The sequence below is a fragment of the Strongyloides ratti genome (assembly GCF_001040885.1).
Source record: "Strongyloides ratti genome assembly S_ratti_ED321, chromosome : 2".
Classification (NCBI taxonomy): domain Eukaryota; kingdom Metazoa; phylum Nematoda; class Chromadorea; order Rhabditida; family Strongyloididae; genus Strongyloides; species Strongyloides ratti.
Genome location: NC_037308.1, coordinates 1,369,471 through 1,392,902, shown reverse-complemented (window position 1 = coordinate 1,392,902; position 23,432 = coordinate 1,369,471). Strand labels below are relative to the sequence as shown.

The 23,432-nt window shown below is 23.6% G+C and overlaps 7 protein-coding genes across 7 annotated transcripts; 1 reads left to right on the top strand and 6 right to left on the bottom strand.

Moving 5' to 3' along the window:
- Positions 1-63: 63 nt before the first annotated feature.
- On the bottom strand, positions 64-7,026 carry SRAE_2000042100 (Apx/shroom, ASD2 domain-containing protein; the record flags this gene model as incomplete). The annotated part of the gene is made up of 5 exons (XM_024651248.1): positions 64-1,768; positions 2,687-2,929; positions 3,239-3,311; positions 4,145-4,514; positions 6,889-7,026. The coding sequence occupies 5 exons, from the start codon at positions 7,024-7,026 to the stop codon at positions 64-66; spliced, it is 2,529 nt and encodes an 842-aa protein (XP_024504945.1).
- Positions 7,027-8,506: 1,480 nt separating this feature from the next.
- On the bottom strand, positions 8,507-9,461 carry SRAE_2000042000 (39S ribosomal protein L21, mitochondrial; the record flags this gene model as incomplete). The annotated part of the gene is made up of 3 exons (XM_024651247.1): positions 8,507-8,577; positions 8,618-9,011; positions 9,138-9,461. 3 exons carry the CDS (start codon positions 9,459-9,461, stop codon positions 8,507-8,509), a joined length of 789 nt encoding a protein of 262 aa, XP_024504944.1.
- A 590-nt stretch (positions 9,462-10,051) lies between these two features.
- SRAE_2000041900 (Hypothetical protein) lies at positions 10,052-10,600 on the bottom strand (the record flags this gene model as incomplete). The annotated part of the gene is made up of 1 exon (XM_024651246.1): positions 10,052-10,600. One exon carries the CDS (start codon positions 10,598-10,600, stop codon positions 10,052-10,054), a length of 549 nt encoding a protein of 182 aa, XP_024504943.1.
- A 362-nt stretch (positions 10,601-10,962) lies between these two features.
- On the bottom strand, positions 10,963-11,958 carry SRAE_2000041800 (WD repeat domain 55; the record flags this gene model as incomplete). The annotated part of the gene is made up of 1 exon (XM_024651245.1): positions 10,963-11,958. The coding sequence occupies one exon, from the start codon at positions 11,956-11,958 to the stop codon at positions 10,963-10,965; it is 996 nt and encodes a 331-aa protein (XP_024504942.1).
- An 861-nt stretch (positions 11,959-12,819) lies between these two features.
- On the top strand, positions 12,820-19,258 carry SRAE_2000041700 (Phosphatidylinositol 4-kinase III alpha; the record flags this gene model as incomplete). The annotated part of the gene is made up of 2 exons (XM_024651244.1): positions 12,820-13,053; positions 13,109-19,258. The coding sequence occupies 2 exons, from the start codon at positions 12,820-12,822 to the stop codon at positions 19,256-19,258; spliced, it is 6,384 nt and encodes a 2,127-aa protein (XP_024504941.1).
- Positions 19,259-19,326: 68 nt separating this feature from the next.
- On the bottom strand, positions 19,327-19,926 carry SRAE_2000041600 (Hypothetical protein; the record flags this gene model as incomplete). Its single annotated transcript, XM_024651243.1, has 1 exon — positions 19,327-19,926. One exon carries the CDS (start codon positions 19,924-19,926, stop codon positions 19,327-19,329), a length of 600 nt encoding a protein of 199 aa, XP_024504940.1.
- Positions 19,927-20,119: 193 nt separating this feature from the next.
- On the bottom strand, positions 20,120-23,368 carry SRAE_2000041500 (Sushi/SCR/CCP domain-containing protein; the record flags this gene model as incomplete). Its single annotated transcript, XM_024651242.1, has 5 exons — positions 20,120-21,036; positions 21,247-21,435; positions 21,542-22,610; positions 22,692-22,721; positions 22,799-23,368. The coding sequence occupies 5 exons, from the start codon at positions 23,366-23,368 to the stop codon at positions 20,120-20,122; spliced, it is 2,775 nt and encodes a 924-aa protein (XP_024504939.1).
- Between the last annotated feature and the right edge of the window lie 64 nt (positions 23,369-23,432).

Sequence of the window (23,432 nt, the reverse complement as noted above, 5' to 3'; positions counted from 1 at the left end):
CATGTTAGCATAATGGACAATTTTTTTGCAAATAAATATAATGTTTCTGTACTCATATTAACATTATACAATAAGAGCTGTTGAAGTGTTGTTGTTATTATTATTGATAGTGTTGCTACTTCTCAAGTCTCCTACAATAATTTCACCACTATCCAAAGTATTTGCTCTACTATTATCACTACTACTAATCATACTACTACCGCCACTTGAAATCTCTCTACCATGAATATTAGATGTTGATAAATTTTTCATTAAAGCACTTGCTTGTAAAGCCAATGTATCAAGAATTGCTAATTGATGTTTTGCTTGACTTAACCGGTCTTCCATTTGTCGTTTCTCTGTTAATAATCTAACTAAAGAATCTTTGTAAATTCTCCATTCATCCATTTGTTCTGGTTGTAAAAAGTATTTTGATGATAAGATATTCTCAATTTCTACATCTCTTGATCTATGTAAATTTCGTAACATTGATGAATCACTTAATTGTTCAGTTAGTCTATTTTTTCTAGTTTGACAAAATTCAAAAAGTGATGGATCGACATCATTCTCATTTGTTAAATAATTATCAAGTCTCTCCAATTGAAGATTAATTTTTGTTTCTAATAATGAAAGAGTCTTTGCCTGAGCAATATGATTATTAAGGCGCATTAACATTTGTGGATCAAAATCAATTTTTTGAAAAAATCGTTTTTTAAATTCTTCATTTTCATATATATCTTCATCAATCATTACCTTCTCCTCCTCTAATACCCGCATTTTTCTACTTAAACTTTCAACTAAATTTTTGCGTTTCTCTTCAAGCATCTCAAGATCCTGTTCTGTCATCAATGGATAATTTTTGTAGGCATTTTGTAATGATAACATTGAAGGACTTGTAAATAATTGATTTAATGATTCTGTTGATTGAGCTGATGATACAGTTGTCGAAGTTGACATATAAGCAGAGGAATAAAGATTTGATGTTGACATAGATAATGAAGATGTTCCATTTTGATTTTTAATAAATAAATTATTATATGTTGATTCTTTTTCACTACTTTCATTATTTCTTTCATTTTCTTTATTATTACCATGTGGTGTATTAGATGATGAAAGAGATGGTAGGGAATCAAAACGTTGTCTAACCATAGGACTTTCTTTGTATTGATCACATATTTTTAATGAAGGTGATGGTGGAATTGGTGAGGAATATGATTGATTATGACTATAATATGGTTCAGTTGATTTAAATATTATAGGTGAATTTGCCTCTCCTTTAAATATAAATTTACTTGGTTTTTTAGGAAGAGGAGGTGGAATTTTTTTGTCATTATTTTTCTCTACACTTAATAAAGATTCTTCACATTGAATATGACTTTTTCTTGGTACTGGCATGGGATGTACCTCAATAATTGGTTTATGATCATTTGAAATATTATTGTTTACTGTACCAGTAGTTTTTGTATATGATGAGTATGAAGAACCATCACCTGAAGATGCTAAAGAAGTCCTTTTTGGTGGAACTGGTGGTACAATTACTTTAGGTTGATTATACTCATCATTTGTTGGTGGTGTTGTTGTTGTTGTTGTAGTGGTAGTAGTAGATAGTAAAGATGAAAAATCTATTTTATCTAAAAACTTGTTTGATTCCATTGTAACAATATTATGATCTATTTCCTGAAATTGTGTTGGTGTTGTATACATTGTTTCAGGATATGAAGATTCTTCTGAACCAGAATCTTCTGCCTTACTAGCATTAGATGTAAAAGTTGAATTATTACAAAGAATTCTAAAATAAAAAAGAATAATATTATAATCATAATATATATATTTAAAGAAAGGATATATTAAATTTAACCTAAGACATTTTAAAAAAAAAATAGAAATTTTAGGCAATCAAAAAAAAAAAAATCAAACCTATAAATAAAATGAAAAAACATAATGTAAAAATTCTTTAAAATTTTTTGCAATCTTTGAACTGTTTTTATTGATAAAATGTTAATATTTTTTTGATGACATTTATGACTATTTTCTAAACTCTTCATTGACTCATTATCGTCATCCTCAGAAACCTCAAAAATTGTTGATAAATGAATATCATTATTGTTAATATCACCATAGTGACATATTTCAAATTGATTACATGATGTAAGCGTTTTTCTTATTTTTTTCTTTGAGTAATAGTAATCATGTAAAAAAAATGAGGGATCAAGTTGTATGATACTCTCTTTTTTTTCACAATTTTTTAATGTTAACATTAATACTTAAATATATTAAAAATATAGAATACAAGATAACAGGTATAATAAAAATAATGAAGAGGGGTATACTATAATGGTAAAAAAAAAGTTTCTTTTTTTTAAGAAAAACTCCACCTAGAAATCTTGTTCTTAATTGTGAAAAATAATCTTTAAGAATAAAAATCTATCATTATTGAAAAAAGATTAAAGTAAAAAAAAAGTAATGGTATTAAAAAGGACAATAGAATGACATAATGTGTCAGACATACTTCAATCGACAAAATTTTACATTTTTATTTTGTATTGAAGAAAAAGTAAATATAATAAGAATCTTAATGGAAAATTAGTTTAGATTTTTTAATTGGTAATATCTATAAATGTATAATATAAGAATAAATTTTTTACTTATAAACTAGACATGATTTTACTTTTAATTTTTTTGTAATATTATAATAAAAATTACTTACCGTTGTGGAGGACGTGAATAGGAGATATTAAAGTCATCTTCTGGAAGTATAGATTTATAGGAGGATGAGTTCATTAAATCACGATAATCCATCTGTGAAGAATCATTTTTTACATATTCATTATCTCCTTCAATCATAGTTTGTCTTGATGGTAAAGTTCCTACTACAGGTTCAGATTGAAAAGACCTGTTATTGAAAGAGGATGAATTTGGAGATGACAAAATTGGAAATTGGCGTTGAGAACTAAAAAACAAAAAAAAAATTACTACTACATTATTATAGTATTATAAATATTATATATAGAAATTAGATGATTAATAAATATTAAAATAATTCTTTTTTTTTTATAAATAAAAATTATAAAATATTTCTATAATATTCCTACATTGTATATAATATAAATAATATTAATATATATTTGTAAAAATTGATATATATAATATGAAGAAATATTAGATGTTCATAACATTATGATAACATCAAACATTCCATCAAACCTGGTTTCACCTTTTATAGAACAGGTGTAAGTAAATAAATATTTTAAAAACTTACTTTTCTTCTCTTCTTTGTCGTATACGCCTAGCTGCCCCAGAAGGACTTCTATGTAACATGTTTAATGGTGATTCTAAAAAAATAAAATTATTTAATTTAAAAAAAAAACATTATATTACTAATCTTTCATATTGTAACACCTTTTTTTTTATTAAGATATCAATAACAAAATATATTTTAAAAAATCGAAGGCTATATGACGAGAATTAAATTATGAAATAATAGTTATATCAAATGATAAATTTTTTTAAAATGTCCTTTTATGATATAAATTTTAATACTAAAATAATTTTCAAGGATATATATATATATTTTGTTTTTTTTTTTGATTAATTAAATAATATATAAATAAAATTTAATATTTTATCACTAAAAAAATTAAACTATTTTTTTTTTGTAATAATATTTTAACTGATAAAAAAATTATCAATAGATAAAATGAACAGGTATAAACAAATATATAGATGTCTAATATGATGATAATAATAATAATAATAATAAATACACGTCTATACAAAAAGAAAATTCTTTATAATTTCTTAACTAATATATTATCTATATAATAGAAAATGAATGTAATATAAGTTTAAGTATTGGAGAGGTTAAAAATGTATGAAGTATATCAATACTATAAATTTTTACAAATCACTCATCAATGACTCACCAAAAAGATAAATTGTATTTTTATTATAATAATACTACGGAAGATGTATAATGATACTAAGAAATTACAAATAAACATATAATAAATGGTAAAAAAAAAAATTTTTTATAAGTAATTTTAATGAAACTATAAAATCACATGTGATAATTAAAATACTAAGAAAGTTTAGTTTATTTGCTTACATATAATAAGGATAGATACCATATAAACAAATAAAAATGAAAGACATTTATAAAACTTACGAATAACAGGTCTTGTGATATTATTATTATTTTCTTCTTCTAATTTATTATCAATATTATCAATTTTCTTTGATATCAAAAATGATGTATTGTTATTTAAAGAAACAAAATTATTAAAAGATGTTGTACTTAAATTATTTCCAAAAGATGAATATGATTTTTGTGAAATATTTAAATTTTCTAATGATATAGTTGAATGATTTGTAATAGGAAAAGTAGTAACTTTTGATGATTGAGTAAAAGAAGTTATGTTATTTGATGAATCACTAGATAAATTGTTTGTATTGATAGGAAATGTTGACTGATGATGTAATAATGATTTTTCCTTTCTTAAATTAGAGTTTGTTGTAGTTTGACAATTATCTATAGGCTAAAAAAAAAAAGAATTATAAAAGATAGAAGAAAAAAAAAAAGTAATAATATTAAAATTTGTAATAAAAATGTTTTAACCTTGTAAATAGAAACCTTCAGATTGGCATAATAATTTTGATATTGTATCAATGTATTATTACTTATAAATTAAAAATATATATTTATTAAAATAAAAGTTATATAGTAAGATATATAATAAAGAAATATATACATACAAACAACATGTATTATAATATTTAATAAAACTGCTCTTCTATTTATAGGGAAAGACTTTTGTACCCAAATAGATATTTACCTCTTATAATGATAATAATTGAAAGTCGTAGGTGGTTAGGTTATATAGTAAAATTATAAGAACAATTCTGGCATATAAATAAAGTTTAGAGAGATGTAAAGGCCAGTATACCTATATCTATATATGTATTTAGTTGTGATAGGAATTCAAAAGTAAACGAAATTATAGTAAAATTGATTTAATACATAAAAACACATATATATATAGTTAATAAATTTATTAATTTATATAAAATTATATTTATTAAAAGTATAAAAATATTTCCTTAAAAATATTAAGATAAAAGAATTCAGCATCTTTTATTTTAAAATATCTAAAAAATTTTAATTCTTTTAAAGACAAAAGAGAAATTTTATTACACTAGAATAAGTATAAAATTTCATAAGGACAAGGTCATTTGTAAGAAATATATGTTGCATGCCTTATGATAATAGCTTTGATTTAATCTAAAAAATTTTGCCATTTATAATTATAAATGTCTTCAAATTATAAGATTAAATAGTACTATCATCTGCTATTAAACAATAAATAAATTTTATTTTTTTAATTTTTTAAAATATATTATAATAACTAGATATTGATAATATAGTTTTATTAATATATATAACAGAAAATTTAAATTTTTATTGTTATAAAAAATAAATTATGTAAGATGTTTTTTGTAATATAAAAAAAAAACATGATTTACTTTCCAAGGTAAAAGTTATTTATTTTAAAATATATAAATATTACTTAAAGTTAAAATAGAAAATATATATTTAAAAATAATACTTGTGATTATGAAAGTAAGATAATCTTCTTTATTTACAAGTTTTGTATTAAAGACAAAGAAGACTGGAGCAAGGTCAAAATCCTATTAACTTTTATATTTTAATAACTCATTTAGGTATCATAAATTTTTCATTATTAAAATTATTTATTTGAAATATTTTTTTTTATATTAAAATATATATATATATATTCCGCTATATTAATATTATTAAATAATTATATTATAAAGAAATGTAATGCTAGACAAGAAAACATCTTGAAAAAGATAAATAAAAAATACTTAAAAGCAATTAAATATAGATAAAAGATCTTTTCATAAATATAATAATCTTGTTTACACAATAATAAAATGACTATATACTCTCTCCATTTCAATGTATTAATTTTTAAAAAAAAAGTACCTCTTATCAAATTTTAATGAATACTTTTTTATTTGTAACAATTTTAAAGATTAAATAAAAATGGTATTTAAAAATTGATGTTATTTTTAATTACAAAATAATTAAATTAAAATTTATTGTTAATATTTAACATAAAAAAAATTTAACCTCAAAATAATAAAACAAAAATGATTATTCTAAAATATAAACAAAATTATTTTTTCCCTAAATAAATATTAGTAGAACATTCATATTCCATTAAAAGAAAATGTTAAATAGGTAGTTATTTAAAAAAAAAAAATTATATTTTAAAATTAATACAATAAGTAATTTTGTTTATTATATAGAACAATCTTATTAAATTTATAATGATTTTGTAAAGAAAAATGTAACAAAGTTATAAAAATAAATACCAAATCATTTTTCTGTAATATCAATATGTATATATAAATATCAAATAAGAATGACACCTGTCAATATGAGATGAACGGAAAAATGAAAAAGAAGTTTATTGATGGAGGACTTTAATAAATATAATAAAAGCAAAAAAAAAAAAAAATACAAGCATACAGTCTTACTGGTATATTATTCTGTTTTCAAGAAAAATAAAAGAATTAAAGTTAGATAGAACCATAATAATTTAAATCTTTTTTAAATACACAATATAATAAGTAGACAAAATATTTTAGAAAAAAATTTCATATATAGTATAGTTATAAATCATTTACATTTTCTTCGTAACAAAAATTTAATTAAAATTTGATATTTAATGAATGTATTATAATTTATGTATAAAATAAAATAAAAATTAATTAAACTTTACAATTATCTAATAAAAGTAATAATAAAATAAAAAATCAATTAATCATAAAATATATATATATTTTTGTAACAAAAAAAAATTTAATTTTTTTAATTAAACTTACACTATGCCTTGATTGACAATAATTTTTTAATAATTTTTGACTTACTATTCTATTTTCATTAGCACAATGTCTTTTATAATTTTCAGAATCTAAATAATTATGATATATTTGAGAAGTACCACTATATGTATGATTCATTTTTGACAATATTACCATTATCAAATTAACTTTTAGTTTACCTAAATTGAATAGAAATATCTTTTTTTTTATTATTTTGTTAAAAAATAAAAAAAAATTTTTTTCTTCCTGAAAATAAATGGATTAATGTAATTTGATGTATAGATGAAAAATTGTAAGATTATTATTATATTTATATAAATATAAATTAGTCTTTTTTTGTGGTTTTATTTTATAAATATATTTAACTAAAAATATAAAGGTTATTTATAATATTAATAAATAAAAAAAAAAAGAAAAAAGTAGACCAATCATTTAAAATAATTATACGAATCAGTAATTTTGAGCTTTCATTCAATCAAAAAACAAAATGAGGTTAATTTTTAGTGTCTAATATCACATATATATATATTATAAGCTTACTTTAATGGATTAATATTTGCATACATATACATCTGCTAACAAAAGAGGCCCATTCTCAACAAATATGTATATATAAGAAAAATAAACTTTTACCATTGATATATATATAATATATTCAAGATAAAAAGACATGAGTAAATAAGGAATTTTAAAGGTACCTTTAATAGAAACATGATTTAGTTACGTATACAATTCATTTTTCTATACATATATTATTTAATCTTAACTTATGTTTCAAAAATATTTAAGAATAGTAAAAAAAAAAAAATTAAAACTATATAGTTGGATGAATAAAAAATAAATGGACTCTTAACTTTTAAAACAAAATCATGTTTTTTAAAAGATTTAACTAAAGCTATTATTTATAAATAATCTGTAAAACAGATTTTAAAAAAAAATAATAAGTTGAGATAAAAAAAAATATATATTTATATTTTATAATATTATACCAGTAATAATGATTCAAATATTATTAAATATTTAAAAAGAATTATTTATATAGTAATTTGATAAAATCTTTATTCCATCATAATATAATACAAAATATAACTTTACCTATAAGGAGGAATGTAAAATTTGAAATGAATCACCTAAATTTTATTTTAAAATATCAAAATACTTATTATTAAAATTATAAAATTATGGAACAATATTTTATGAAGTATGTCAATAAATGAATACATGTAGCAATTTTTAAAGTTACTTATTTTTGTATTAAGAAAATGTAAGGAGAGAGAAACAATTTATCAACTTAACTGATAAGAGGTAAACTACAATTTTTATACATACCTTATTGACGAAAACCTATAACTATCTAGAAATAATTTTGAGGATCTCAAGTGGTTATTGGTTATACATATATTGTACAACTTTTAAGATAAAATTGATAAGAACACTTTTAACAAATTATATTTAATTATTTTAACGTTCAATAAACATTCAACAATGCGTCATGTAATATTTAGTTAGTTGATAAAATAGACTAATACAAAACTTTATAAAAAGAAATATATAATGATGGGATTTATTTTAATATTACTATAACAAAACAACTACAAAAATCATTTACAAATGAATATTATTCTTCAACAATAGATGGATCAACAAATATAGAATTTATTCTTAATGTAGTTTGTTCCATTGATAACCCTAAAAATATTAATAATATTTTTTAAATTATAATTCTTACATTTTAAATGTTTAACATTTTTTCCATCATACTTTATATATTCAACCTCTGGTGATGAGACATTTTTTTCCACAACAGTTGCATTGACATAAACTTTATTTTTATCTAATAATGGTCTACCAATTACAGTAAATTCATTACCACCTACAGCTAAAACTTTCTCTAATTTAATTTTATCTCCAATTTCAATAGGTTGATTTTGATCTAAAACTATAAGATCATTTTGAGAAATTTTAAATTGCCTTCCGTTAACATGAACTATAGCAAAAAGTTTAGTAAATTTATTTGATAATTGTTTTGATATAAGAGATGAAACTACATTCACATTTTTAGTTGATACAAGTTCACTTTTAGCAGTTGAAAAAGTACGACAACCAATATAACGTAACATAATCTTTCTAAAATAATAAATTTCAAAATAACAAATTATTAAAAAAAAGCAAAAAATAAATAATGGATTAAACCACTAGAAATCTCACGAAAAATAGTACTATTTTTTTTTAAAACATGATCTTCCAACTCCTGATAAAGACATTTGATATTCTTCAAATAATGTATTAAAAGTCTTCTGTTCTTCAGGTGTTAATTTTGAAAAAAGATTATTCATATTAGTTTCTTCATCCCCCTCAATAAAATTTAAACCTTTAGAAGTTAACTGAGCATCGATATCAGACATCGACAATTTATTAAAATCCTCTGTTGTATCTTTTACAACATTATCTAGATATGTCAAATCATCATCATCTGAATCAAAATTGTCTCCCTCTGCCTCATCAACATTAATTGGTAAGTCTACTTTTTCAACATTATCATCTTGATATTTCATATATTCTTCAAAAGGCATTATTAAAGGTTTCTCTTTTTTTTCTTTTTGTAGATCAATCCATTCTTTATAAAATTGCTCTGAACAAAAATGTTTTTGACATTTGTAACATTTTAAAGAACAAAAACTTTTTTTGCATCTAGGGCATTTATTCATACTTGTTGAAGTACAACTACAAAAAAAACAAATCTCCATAATACTTTTAAGAGGTGAATAAATTAAAATTTTTCAAAAAACAAATGTAATATTCTGCACTAAAAATTAAACATAATAAATTAAATTATAAATAAAAAAAAATACCTCGAGTTATTTGTACAAATTGAGCTATATAGGTATTAAAATTATCTATCATAAATTACGGGTAAACTTGATTACAGAAACCTCACAAAGAAATCCTATAAAGAACTTTGGTAAATAGTCAACTTAGTTAAAATAAATGTCTACACATATAAATAAAAATTAAAACAGATGATGATAAAAAAATCTTAATTTTTTATAATAAATATATATATATTATATGTATGTGATAATTATATATTAAAAACGTGAATAAAGACATTATATTATATAAATTCAAAAAACTTTACACCTTCGTATTTTTTCTATAGGTCTTAATAATCTACACAGTGTTCTTCAATTTCATATTCATCGTCGGCATCTCCATCTTCCGAGAAAAATAAACCTTCGTTAACTTCCATTCCTATTTCTTCAGAAATTTCATCTTCCGTAGGCACGTTAGACAAACTATGAGTATCCAATCTATCAAGAACAACAGATGATTCTGAGTTTCTTTCGAAAGAAAAGAAATCATCATCCTCCACATAAAAATAATCTTGGTAGCGCATCATACCAGTAGACAAGGAAGAATCATCATCCGAAGAATTAAAATAAAAGCCAATATCCATATCACTTGAAAATGTTCCATAAGAAGATGAATCAAAACTTGATTCATAGGTTAATCCTGAGTCCGTGTCTTGTGAATCAAAATCAATGACATCAATATTACTATCATCATCATCATCATCATCATCGTCATCATAATTTCTATTGACTTCTTCGCTAACGTATCCTTCACTTTCAGAAAAACTAGCATCCAAATCGTCCAACATAAAAAGTGCAGGTGGAATTTGAAAAATATCATTTAATATTTCAATTTCCATTATAATATCTGTTTTCCATATAAAACTATAGAATTTTTTGATAAAAAAATACAAACTATATATAATGCCTTTGTAAGTCCAGTTAGAACAAAAATTAGAATTAAAATATATTTTACATAAAAATTATATAAAATATAGTTTAATGAATTTTTACTATATAATAAGGTATGTAAAAGCTTTGGAAAATTGATAAAAATTTAATTTATGTATTTCTTTGTAACTATTTTTTTATACCATGAACAATCAAAGTACAAAAATTGGTAATATATATACATAAATTTCCTTATGAAAAAAAAACAAAATATAAGAAAAATATTTTTTTTGTTTTAATTAAAATTTTATTACTATAACATTTTATCAATTTATGTATCCTTAATTAAATCATTAAAAAATCCATTACTATTATCTTCTTTGACTAACTTTTTAACATCTTTAACATTGTCTCTTGTGATCAAAGGAATATCATTAATCATTTCTGCAATTGAAGAATGATAGAAATTTTCACACATTCCATAACCAACAAAAAATTTTCTACTACTACTTAAAATAATTTTACCTATTGGAAAAGGTACTGTTTTCTTCTTTAAAACTTTATTTGGTTGAACATTAACAAACTTAACATAATCTTGTAACATTGAAGCACACATTAATAAATTATCACGAACTTCAACAATTGATTCTACTCCATATTTCATTTTGGTATCAATTCTCTCTAACATATAACCATAATCACCATTTTTATATACATCTATCACACCATTTCCAGTTGCAATGTATGTTTTGTCATTTGTAATACAAATACAATTATATTCAGATTCAGCTTGTTCTGATTTAACAGTAAACTTTTTTTTACGAAGATCAAATACACATAAGAAACCATCAGAAGAAGTAGCTAAAATACTTCCCTGATTAAATTTGAGATCCGTTATTGTTTCTTCTTGTTCTTTAAATTCTAAAATTGCTCCTTCTTGTGTACGAAAATCAAACATTTTAATATTTCCGTCATCATCACCAACTACTGTTTGAATACCCTTATCTCCACCAAGTGTTAATAATGCGGAAGGCTTACTATCCATTGCATTTTTCACCCAATGATAAGGTTCCATTGTAACCGTATCCATTAATGCTAATGAATTATCTGATGTTGTTAAGGTAAATTTTTTCCCATCCCCCATATATGCTACATCACGAACATAACTATCACCATCTAATTTAAAACTTCCAAGAGGTGTTAAATTTTTTAATTTCATTTCATACATTGAAAAAACACCATCTAATTGACCAATAATCAATTGTCTTGAATCTTTTGGATTCATAGCTAAACAAGAAATTTCTTGCTCAAGATAATAGTGTGTCATTTTTAAAATAATACTAGAAAAAAATAAAATAAAATAAAATTTTAAATTATAATAGTTGCTAAATTCCAAGAATATGCATATATTCCATGTAGGAATATTCAATTTAGATTAATATGAAGTTGTATGGAAGTCCACATCTACATAATATCAAAATTATATCTGATTTAAAAAAACAATGTTGATTTCTTTCAATAACAGAAGTAAATTGCATTCAATATATATATTTTACCAAATTTCTAAATGTTAATGAATTGTTTTTTTTTTCGTATGAATTATTGGAAAAAAAAGATAAAATAGTATATATGATATTTTACTATTAAATCAAAGTTAAAATTAAATAACTAAGAACAAATTTTGTTGATATTTTAACAATTCAAATTACTGAAGAAAGATTGTTGTTAATTATAATAAAAAAAAAAAGAAAATAAATTATAAATAAATAATGAAATTTTTATAAAAGTTAATATGTGTAAATTAAATTAAAAATCTTTTCATCGATTAAATATCAGATACCTTTAATTTTTCTAGATTAAATTAACAATTATTTTATTAATATTTAAACAATATTTTTTTTAAATTTAATAAATTTTATTATTATTATATTTTATTATTAAGATAAAAAAAAAATATTTGAAAACATTTTTCCAATTTGGTTCCTCCTAACAAAAAAACAAAGTTGTGAAATATACGTGCAACCTATATACATCTACACAAACATTAAAAAGTGTACATGTAAACTTTTTCCTAAACTATTTTTAGCATATTGTATCATATTATAGGTGTTTAAAATAGTTATAATAACTTCTTTTATCATCATATTGTTATATAAATATTTGTTAAAAATATTTTATTTTATAATAAATGACTATTTCCGAGGAATTAAATGGTAAAAATGTATGCGAAGAAGAGTTTAGCTTCAATAATTTACATTGTACGGCATTATGTTGTGCTAAAATAGATTCATTATCTTTAGAAGATATACAAAAAAAATTATTAGGAAAAGTTTGTGCTGGTATTGAAAATGTAGGATTGAATGATAATACAAGAAATTGTCTTATTGCAACTACTATATTTATTGTTAATTCAAATGGAAAGGTAATTTTCAATATAATAAAAAAAAATTATTTTTATCTAATAATTATATTTATAGTTATCAGAACCATTAACAAAATTTTTATTAGAATGTTTAGAAAAAATTTGGGAAGTGGAATGGAATGAGGAGGAAAAGTATAATGGTGGATTAATTGAAAAAATGACAATTTATGAACGTTTTACTTTTACTTTTAATACAGCATTATCTGATATAGCAGTTCGATTACCTTCACTTAAAGATATGATTATAAGTAGTCAAATAAAATTAATGAATGATTTAATAAGTATGATAACAAATTCATGTGATGAATCAAAAATTTGTGATGAATTAGGAAAGGTTAATTTAATGAAATTAATATGTATTCTTCTTGGTATTGTTAGAAGTTGTGGAAGATTTTGTAATAAAGATAGTCTCCCTTTTATATCTATTTTACATCCATCAATTTTTAAAAATAGTATTAAAGAAAATGAAATAGAAAAAATAAAATTAAGTACAGATTCTTCTAATTGGTTTGGAATAAATGTAAATGATAAAAATAATGATATTCCTGTTGATAAAAAAATTTTTCAAAGACCAGGAAGTTCATTTATTATAGTTGATGATGGTTCTAAAGGTTTTGAAACAAATTTAACATTACAAAATATGGAAATGATAATGGAAGGAATGGAAAGACTCTTAAAAGAAAATATTTTAGAAAAATTAGATATAATTGCTGGTGAAGTTTATAAATGTAATGATTTTAAAAAGTTTCATTATAAGTCTGTATCTGAAATGTTAACACTTGCTTGTACAGTTATAATACAGGAATACTTAAAAAGATGTACAAAAAATTCTTTAGAAAATTCTTCAGTACCTGTTTCTTTTATTAAATATTTAAATACATATGCTTTGAATATGTTTGAACGTGGTGAAAAAATACTTAAAAAATTGAAAGAAGAAGAAAATGATGGTGTTCAATGGAGTAATAAAATTAAACAAATTATAATAGCAAATTCCATTTGTTTAAATATTATTGCTGAAAGTGCTATAGATGAGAGTGATGGAGATATTATTATAGAAACTATTTCTGATCATATGTTTCATCCACATAGAAATGTTACTGCATATATTCCTATTGTTGTATCGGCTTTACGAGGCCTCGGTATTTTGTCTGAAACATTTCCAACAATTTCCAATATTTCAATTGTTCCTTTATTACAAAAATTTCTTCTTGAACCATGTTTATTGTTAAAACAAATTATTGTAGATATTTACGGTTTAGGTAAATCTGTAGACAGTAGAGATTTTGATGAATTTAGTCATCATAAGTATCAAGGATTAGTATGTTTAAGAAACTCTGCCATTGATGCATTATGTTGTGCTGTTAAAAGTGCTAAAAAAGTTGAAGAAAATAGTGAAAAATCATGTATGGCTTCATTATCTGTTAAATTATATTTAAGTGCTAATATAACTAAAAATGCAACAAATTATTTTGTTGCTGAAACAGCTATTTTAATATTAGGAAAATTAGGTATTTTTTTTAAAGATATTCCAAGTGTTCCTGAAAGTGTTCTTCAAATTTTTCTTCAACGATTTGCTAATCCAAAAGGAAAATTAGATATTGTTATAGTTAATTGTTTAGCAGATATGTGGTTAAATGGAGCGACAACTATTTTTGAACAAATTATGAAACTTTTTACTCAAGTTATTGTTGAAAGTAGTAATCATGTTTATTCTTCAGATGGTAATGAAAAAAGTGAGAATAAGTATTCACATGTTTCTTTGGAAGTAGATAAAATTTTATCTAAAATTGCTGATTCAGTAACAATAGATGAAAGTATAAAAGAAATTTTGTTAACAAGATATCTTGAATTATTTGTTCAATTAGCTATTGAAAGTAAGAAATCCGGAGAAAAAGTTTCAAAAGGAACAATGAAAATTACAACAAGTGCTGGAAATTTAGGTGTTCTTATTCCTAAAATTGCAAGCATATTAAGAAAATTTCCAAAATTTATTCAAACACCTAATCAAAAGTTAATAAATATGTTTAGAGAATTTTGGAGTTATTGTACCGTTCTTGGATTTGATGTTAGTGCAGCTAATCTTTGGCCTGAAGATTGGCATCAAGCTGTTTGTGAAATTTCTACAAAAAGTCCAATATTTATTGCTAGTGAAAATTTAAAAACTGAATTAATTGATAATGTTGGTATAAGTACAGTTATGATATCTGCTACAGAACTTCAAGAACTTCGATTAACACTTTGTAATGAACTTCGCCAAAATCCTGATGCTGTTTCAATAATAAATAGATTAGATTTTACTTATTGTATTTATCTTTTATCAGTTATTAGAATGGAAAAAATGAGAGTTGTCTACAGTAATGATGTAGAAGCTGTTCATCTTTTTTTAAAATATGTAGAAAATCCAGCTATAAAAAAAGACAAAAATGGTATGTGGACCTGTATAATGGCTGCATCACATATTATATTTGAGGAATATATAAATATAGCTAAAATAAAACAAGATTCAAATTCATTAGAGCTTAAAAAACAATTAGTACATCATGCTAGATTTTTTCTTGTCCAATTTAATCATCATATGAAAGAAGTTAGAAGAATTGCTGATGCATGTTTATCTAAATTAGTTGATGCTTTTCCTTATCTTTTATGGAATGGTGATATTTTATTTACAGGACTTCAATTACTTCAATCTTTATCTACAAATCTTGAAAATGACAATGAATGTAAACAAATATTTTTAGCAGTTGAAGATTTACCTTGGAAAATTCAATTACAATCAACATTAGAAGAAAGAAAAGAAATAGCTAAAGATTTTACAGGTCGTTGTGAACAAATTCTTAGTGAAGCAATGCGTTGGGCTCCTGGAAGTACACATTCATATATTTTAGATTATATTTGTAAAACAAATTCAACAAATGATAATAGTTTACAAATTACTATTGAAGCAGTACTTAAAAATTGTAAAAATAATTCTTCAGACATCTATCATTCTTCTCCATACTCTCCTGATATCTCAGAATTCTTTTTATCTCTTAATATGAGAAGTTTATATTTAGGTCAAGTTAATGGAATGCTTGAAATGTTAAAACTTTCATCTGTAAATATAGATGAAGAATTTTTGTCTAAAAAATTAGTTTTAAAATTAGAAAATGATTTTGATAAAGCTTGCCTTTCTCAAAATAAAGAAGGAATCAAAACATCAATTATGTTAATGACAGCCTTATTTATTTCATTAAATGAAATAAATATTTCTTTACTTCAAACACTTGTTCGTGCTCCAATTAAAAGTTTTACTGAATCTACAATGAAAATATGTGTTCATTCTTGGAATTGGATTCTTGTAGCAAAAAAAGGAATTGAAATAAAATTTCTTCAAGAAATGTCTTCTTGTTGGCAAATGATAATACATAAAAAAATTGGACTTTTTCAGAGAGAGGATCATTTTAAAGATCCATTAACTGTTCAATATGCTAAAAAACGTCAAAGTCCAGATGTCTCTCCACATGCAATATGGATTTCATTTATTGCTGAACGTGTCTCTCTTGCCAAATACTCTAATCAAGCAGAGATGGATTTATTTGAAATGATGTTTATGCAATCATTTTCTTTAGCTATTGGAGATAAAATAACTAAAAATTCTTATTCATATGATGGAAGTAATGGTAATTGTGATAGTGGATCTTATCTTACAAATCATATTCCATTAATGACAAGAAATATTGAAACAATTGGAGTAAGATTTAATATTTTAAATGCTGTTTTATCAATGATTCAAGGAGATACATCTCCTAATAGAATTTCAAAAAATGTTCTTAGACAAAGAATATATGCTGCTGCTTTTGACTATTTTTCTGTTGGTCCTCAGGTACCAACACAATCAATTGGACAATTAAAAAATGATCTTAAACAACTTATTGTATTTTGGCAGGCAATATATAGTGATTTAAAATATATAAAAAAAGAAGCAACATTTTTGAATAATTTTGATAATGTTAGTGATTTTGGAGGAAGTATTAAAAATGGTAATACAATTAATCCATCTGTTTTAAATCCAGTTAGTTCAGGTGTATCACAAAATTTTACTTGGCATAATTTGACAAATAATAATTCATCATGGGCTAATACAATTACAATTGTAGCAGCACATAATAAAACAATAGCAAGAGGAAGTGTTTTGACAGATTCTCAACATCAACAACAGCAACAACAACAACAACGTAGAGATCGAACAACTAATAAAATTAATGAATATGATAAAGCTATAAAAGAGTCTTCAAGAAGAAGACATTTATTACTTTTACTTTTATGTAATGAAATTGAAAGATTATCTGTTTGGATTCAATCAAGTCAAGCTTCTATTGATCTTATACCAACAGAACAAAGTGAACAATCAATTGATATTTGGTATAAAACAACATTTCCAGATGCTAGAACTGAACAAAAAACAATGAGAGATGTTACAAAAAATGCATGGGAAATATCTCCACAAATGGCAATATTTTTACCATCTAGATTTAGAAAAATTCAATGTATACGTAGTACATTAGAAGAATTAACAAAAGAAAATCCATCATATGTATCTCATTTACCAGAAGCATTACCATTACTTCTTGGTGATGGAAGTGTTTTTGAAAATGGTGGAAATGATAATATATTATCTCATGTTCTTACATGGGCAAAATGTTCTCCTGTAATGGCATTATCACTTTTAAATTCACGTCTTTATCCAACTCATTCAATTACTGTTCAATATGCTATACGTGTTTTAAAAGGATATCCACCAAATGTTTTACTTTTATATATTCCACAAATTGTTCAAGCAATTCGCCATGACACAATGGGATATGTTCATGATTTTATAATTTGGTTAGCAGGACATTCACAATTATTAGCACATCAATTATTATGGAATATGCAAGCTAATATCTACTTAGATGAAGAGGGTGAATTAAAAGATTCAGTTTTATATGAACCACTTACTGAAATTACCAATAAAATTTTATCTAATCTTGAGGGTGCTGCAAGAAGTTTTCATACAGCTGAATTTAGTTTATTTAATAAAATAACTAGAATATCAGGTATTATAAAAAGTTTTCCAAAAGGTCCTGAAAGAAAAAAAGCTTGTTTAGCAGAGTTAGCAAAAGTAAAACTTGATACAATTTCTTATTTACCATCTAATCCAGAATCATTTTTACTTGAAATTGACTATGCTTCTGGTACACCAATGCAATCTGCAGCAAAAGCACCATTTCTTGCAAGATTTTCAGTATGTCAATGTGGTGTTGATAAACTTGAATCAATATGTTTAGAAAGAAATCGTTTAAATCCTTATGATGAAAATTGTGATCATGAAGAGGAGGAAAGACGTATAAGAACATTTAATGCTTTTAAAAAAACTATTATACAAGATTATGAACATTCAATTCAATGGAAATGTGCTATATTTAAAGTTGGAGATGATGTTAGACAAGATATGTTAGCTCTTCAATTAATGCAATTAATGAAAAATATTTTTGATGTAAATAATATAAATGTATGTTTATTTCCATATAGAGTTGTTGCTACAGCTCCAGGATGTGGTGTTATTGAATGTGTACCAAATTCAAAATCAAGAGATCAATTAGGAAGACAAACAGATTATGGATTATATGATTATTTTAGACAATTATATGGAGAAGAAACTGGTGAAGCATTTCAAAAAGCCAGAAGAAATTTTATTAGATCAATGGCTGCATATAGTGTTTTTTCTTTTCTTCTTCAAATAAAAGATCGACATAATGGTAATATAATGATAGATGATTCTGGTAATATTATACATATTGATTTTGGATTTATGTTTGAATCAAGTCCAGGTGGAAATCTTGGTTTTGAACCAGACTTTAAATTATCTCAAGAAATGGTAGCAATAATGGGTGGTAAAATGGAAGCAGCACCATTTAAACAATTTGTACAGTATTGTATTCAATCATACTTAGCAATAAGACCATATTATGAATCATTTATAGCTTTAGTTTCATTAATGCTAGATACAGGTTTACCATGTTTCCGAGGTAAAACAATTCAACAATTTAGAGCTCGATTTTCTCCAGATACTAATGAAAGAGAAGCTGCAAGATACATGATGACTGTTATCAATAATTGTTATATGAATGTAAGAAGTAAAATGTATGATCAACTTCAGTATTTACAAAATGATATACCATACTAAAATTTATATTTATATATATTTTTTACTACAATAATTAAATAATATAAATTCACTTTTTTTTTTTTTATTTACGAAGAATATTTTTTTCTATATTGTTGTTGATTTCCAGTCTGCATAATTGGTTGGGGAGAATTTTGATATGATTGTTGTAATTGAGGTTGTTGATATGAAGTTTGAGGTACATTTTGTTGATATTGTTGTGAATTATATGGTATCTCTGATTGTCCCATATTTATATTTCCTCCTTGTGGTATATACATAGGTGGTTGTGGTGTTGTATATATATTATAATTTGGTGGTGGTTGTTGAACATATACAATTTTTTCTACTGGTTTTTCAGGAATATATCTTTCTGGTTCATATTCACTTTCATATTGTGGTCTAATTTTTCTTGCTCTATAAATATAACGTGGTCTTTCTTCTTCAGATTCATCATCATATGGTACTTCTTTAATTATTGTTTTTCTATGTAATATTACAAGTGGATTTTGTGGTTCATCTGGAATTTCTTGATTAGGTATTCTTTGATAAATTGGAAAATTTAAATAGCTAATAGTTGGTTGATAAGCCATCCCACCACAACTTGAACATCCACCACAGCAACCCCACCAAAATGGTGATAATAATTTAATTAAAATTATTTCAATAAATAAATGTAGAAGTTTCATTATAAGAAAAATATCTATATAATTATTGTGATAAAGTTTATATGAAAATGAAAAACTTTATATCATAGTTTCACTTATTATATTAAAATTTTAAAAATATGTCATACTTTAAAATTTTTTATTGTAATAAATTATTATTAAAATAAATATAACATGATTTTTGTTGTAAGTATATTTACAATTAAGTATATGTTTATCTAAGTAATATTTCACAGTTTCCTAAACCTGTTATTGGAACCCATCCATTTATAGTACATGTGACTAAAGGATTACCTTTTATTCTATATCCTTTTTCACAATGTAACACTCCATATGTTCCTATTTCATTATTATATATTTTTGAAGATTCAATAAATTTAATTATCCCATTTTTTGGAATTGATATTTCTTGACAACTAGTGGATGAAAATTTTTTTTCTTCAATAATTTTACATATTCCAAGGTGTGGAAACCAATTACCATCAACACAATAAGAATCATTTGATCCATGTAATTGACTATTTTTACATTTTAATGATATATAAGTATTATGTGGAAGCATTCCATTTTTTAATAATGAATGAGATAAAAATATTTCACTATATTTATAATTATATAATGAATTTCCATCCCATGGTGTAATACAAGGTTTATGATTATATATATTTTTTGTTTTTTTTAAAGTATTTTGAAATTCTTTTGTTTCATTTTTACTTTTTATTTTAGTACAAAATATATGTTTTTTAATATCAATATCCCATTCTCCATTTTTAAGACATTTTATCTTTTTAATTCCATTTAACTGATACCCATAATCACATTTAATTTCAACATACTCATTTAAATATTTTAATAATACGCCTTCAAAATTATTATTACCATCAATTATTATTTCATCACATTTTTTCTTTTCAAAAATACATTTACCAATATTTTTTGGTTTCCATTTACCATTATTACATGATGTCTTTCCAAATCCAATTGGATTATAATTAAAATAACAAAATAAATAAGCTGTTGTACCATGAGGATATAAATTATCTTTTTTATATATATCTTCACCTTCATAAGTAATAACTCCATTTTCAATTTCTCCTATACTCAAACAATTAATTTTTTTTATCTCAAAGTCTAAATAAAAAATATTTTAAATAAAAATAAAAAAATATTTATTTTTTAAAAAAAAAAAAAGCTGGTGAGGTTATGATTGATTATAGAAAAATCCTTTTTTTTTACAATTAATACAAACAAACAAACAAAAAAATATGAGATAATTGTACTCTTCTGAAAAATATATATTTATTTTTTTTTTCTAAATATAAATTTATCCTGAAGGAACACATGTTCCTAAACCAAAAGGTGTCCAACCAGATGAGTTACATGTACTTGAAATTGTCCCACTTGCAATGAAACCTGAATTACAAATTAATGTTGCAACTGTTCCAGCAGGGTATTGCTGTGTGGTACTTGAAATTGGTAATGAATATTCTATTGTTCCTGATAATGGTGCTGCTAATGCAAAGCAAGAACCTAAAAATTATAAAACAAAATTTTGATTTATATATGTAATATTTGAAAAGCATTAATGTGAGAAGCAAAAAGCAAAGCATAATTGTATATTAAAGCATTTATTTACCGTTTAATTGTCCTGTACCATTAGAAAGGGAACTTGTAACACAAGTTGGAACTGTTGCTTGTGGACTAAATACACCAGAAGTACATGTTGAAATGAAAGGTGCTAATGGAACATATCCATCATTACAAGTTAATGTAGCTACTGTTCCAGCTGGAAAAGGACCAAATGATGCTCCATTTGAATATGTAATTCTACCATTTAATGGATCAATAACACCAGAAAAACATTGATCATTGGTTGTTGATGTTAATGTTGGAGTTATAATATTATTTAATCCCATTGATGTTGATCCAAGTAAATTGTTTGATCCAGATGAAACACATGTTCCAAGAGTAGATGGAGTCCAAACACCATTCATACATGTGGTTGTAGAGGTACCTGATACTGTTGCTCCCAAATCACAAGTTAAAGTTGCTATAGTCATGTGTGGAAATGGTCCATATGATGCACCTTGTGTATATGTAATAGATCCACCGAGACCACTTCCTACTGGAAGTGTACATGATGATTGTGAAAATACTGATAAACCAGATATACCTATATTACTTGTTGTATTACATGTTCCAAGACTTGAACTACTCCATGATCCATTATTACAGGTAGCTGTTGAAATTCCTTGAACAGCACCATTACTACATGTCAATGTAGCTACAGTACCAGAAGTAAATGGTGGAAAAATTTGATTGTTACTATAAGAAATTGTACCACCTAAAACAAATGGCATTGGAAGATAACATAATCCTGTTGTTGTTCCAATTCCAATAATAGATGGAAGAGTTACTTGTCTCCTTTTTCTTGTTGCAATTCCTGGAGGAACTATTGTTGGAATTTGTTGATTTAAATTAATATTTGTAATTAATCTACATGAACCAATTGCTGGATTCCATACACCACTAGAACACATACATGAAGTTACTCCAACAGGTTCATAACCAGATTCACATGAAAGAATTGCTGTTGTTCCTTGTGGATAATTTCCATTATTAGTTATACCATCATGATAATATTGTATAGCACCATGATCAATGATTAATTGAGGACATGTAATTTGTGTATTAAATTTTAGTATCTAAAAAATATTTTTTTTTTAATTATAAAATATAAAATTATTTCAAGGTTAATAGATAATATTTGAAAATATAAAACTTACATCGTCTGAATCTCTTTTTAATCTATCATCCTACAATAAAAATAATTAATAAAAAAAAAAATATATATATATATTTTTTAAATAAAATATTATAAAAATTAACTTACACTTGTTTTTAAAGAACATTTACCAAACGAAACATTATTATCCCAACCATTACTAGTACAATTAATTTCTGTAACTCCAGTAGGTTTAGATTTTGAATTACATACTAATTTAGCAATTGTACCTTTTTTCATTAATTGATCAATAGATGAAGAAACATAAATTATATAGCCATTATCATGACTTACATTCATTGGACGACAATCCATTGAGTCTGTTTTAACACAATTTCCTATTTTTGTCCAATTTGTACCTTCACGACAAGTTGCAATGAGATCACCAATATGTTGGTATCCAGAATTACATGATAATGTTGCAATAGTCCCATGAATATAAGTATTATTTACAAGTGAATTTGAAAATCGTAATTTTCCATTTGGAACATCTGATATAGGAGAACAACGTGAAATATTTTTAATATTTTTATCACTTAAAGTAGTCAATGGAATTGTTGTAGTATTTGTAGTTGAATTACTTGGTATCTGAACACCATAGATTAGAGATTCATTATTTATTAAAAAAACTGATAGAAAAAAAGTAAAAATTAAAAATTCCCTTGAAAATGATGTCATTTTTTTAATTCTTATATATGTGTAAAATCTAAAATAATTATAATTTAATATTTAATATAAAAAA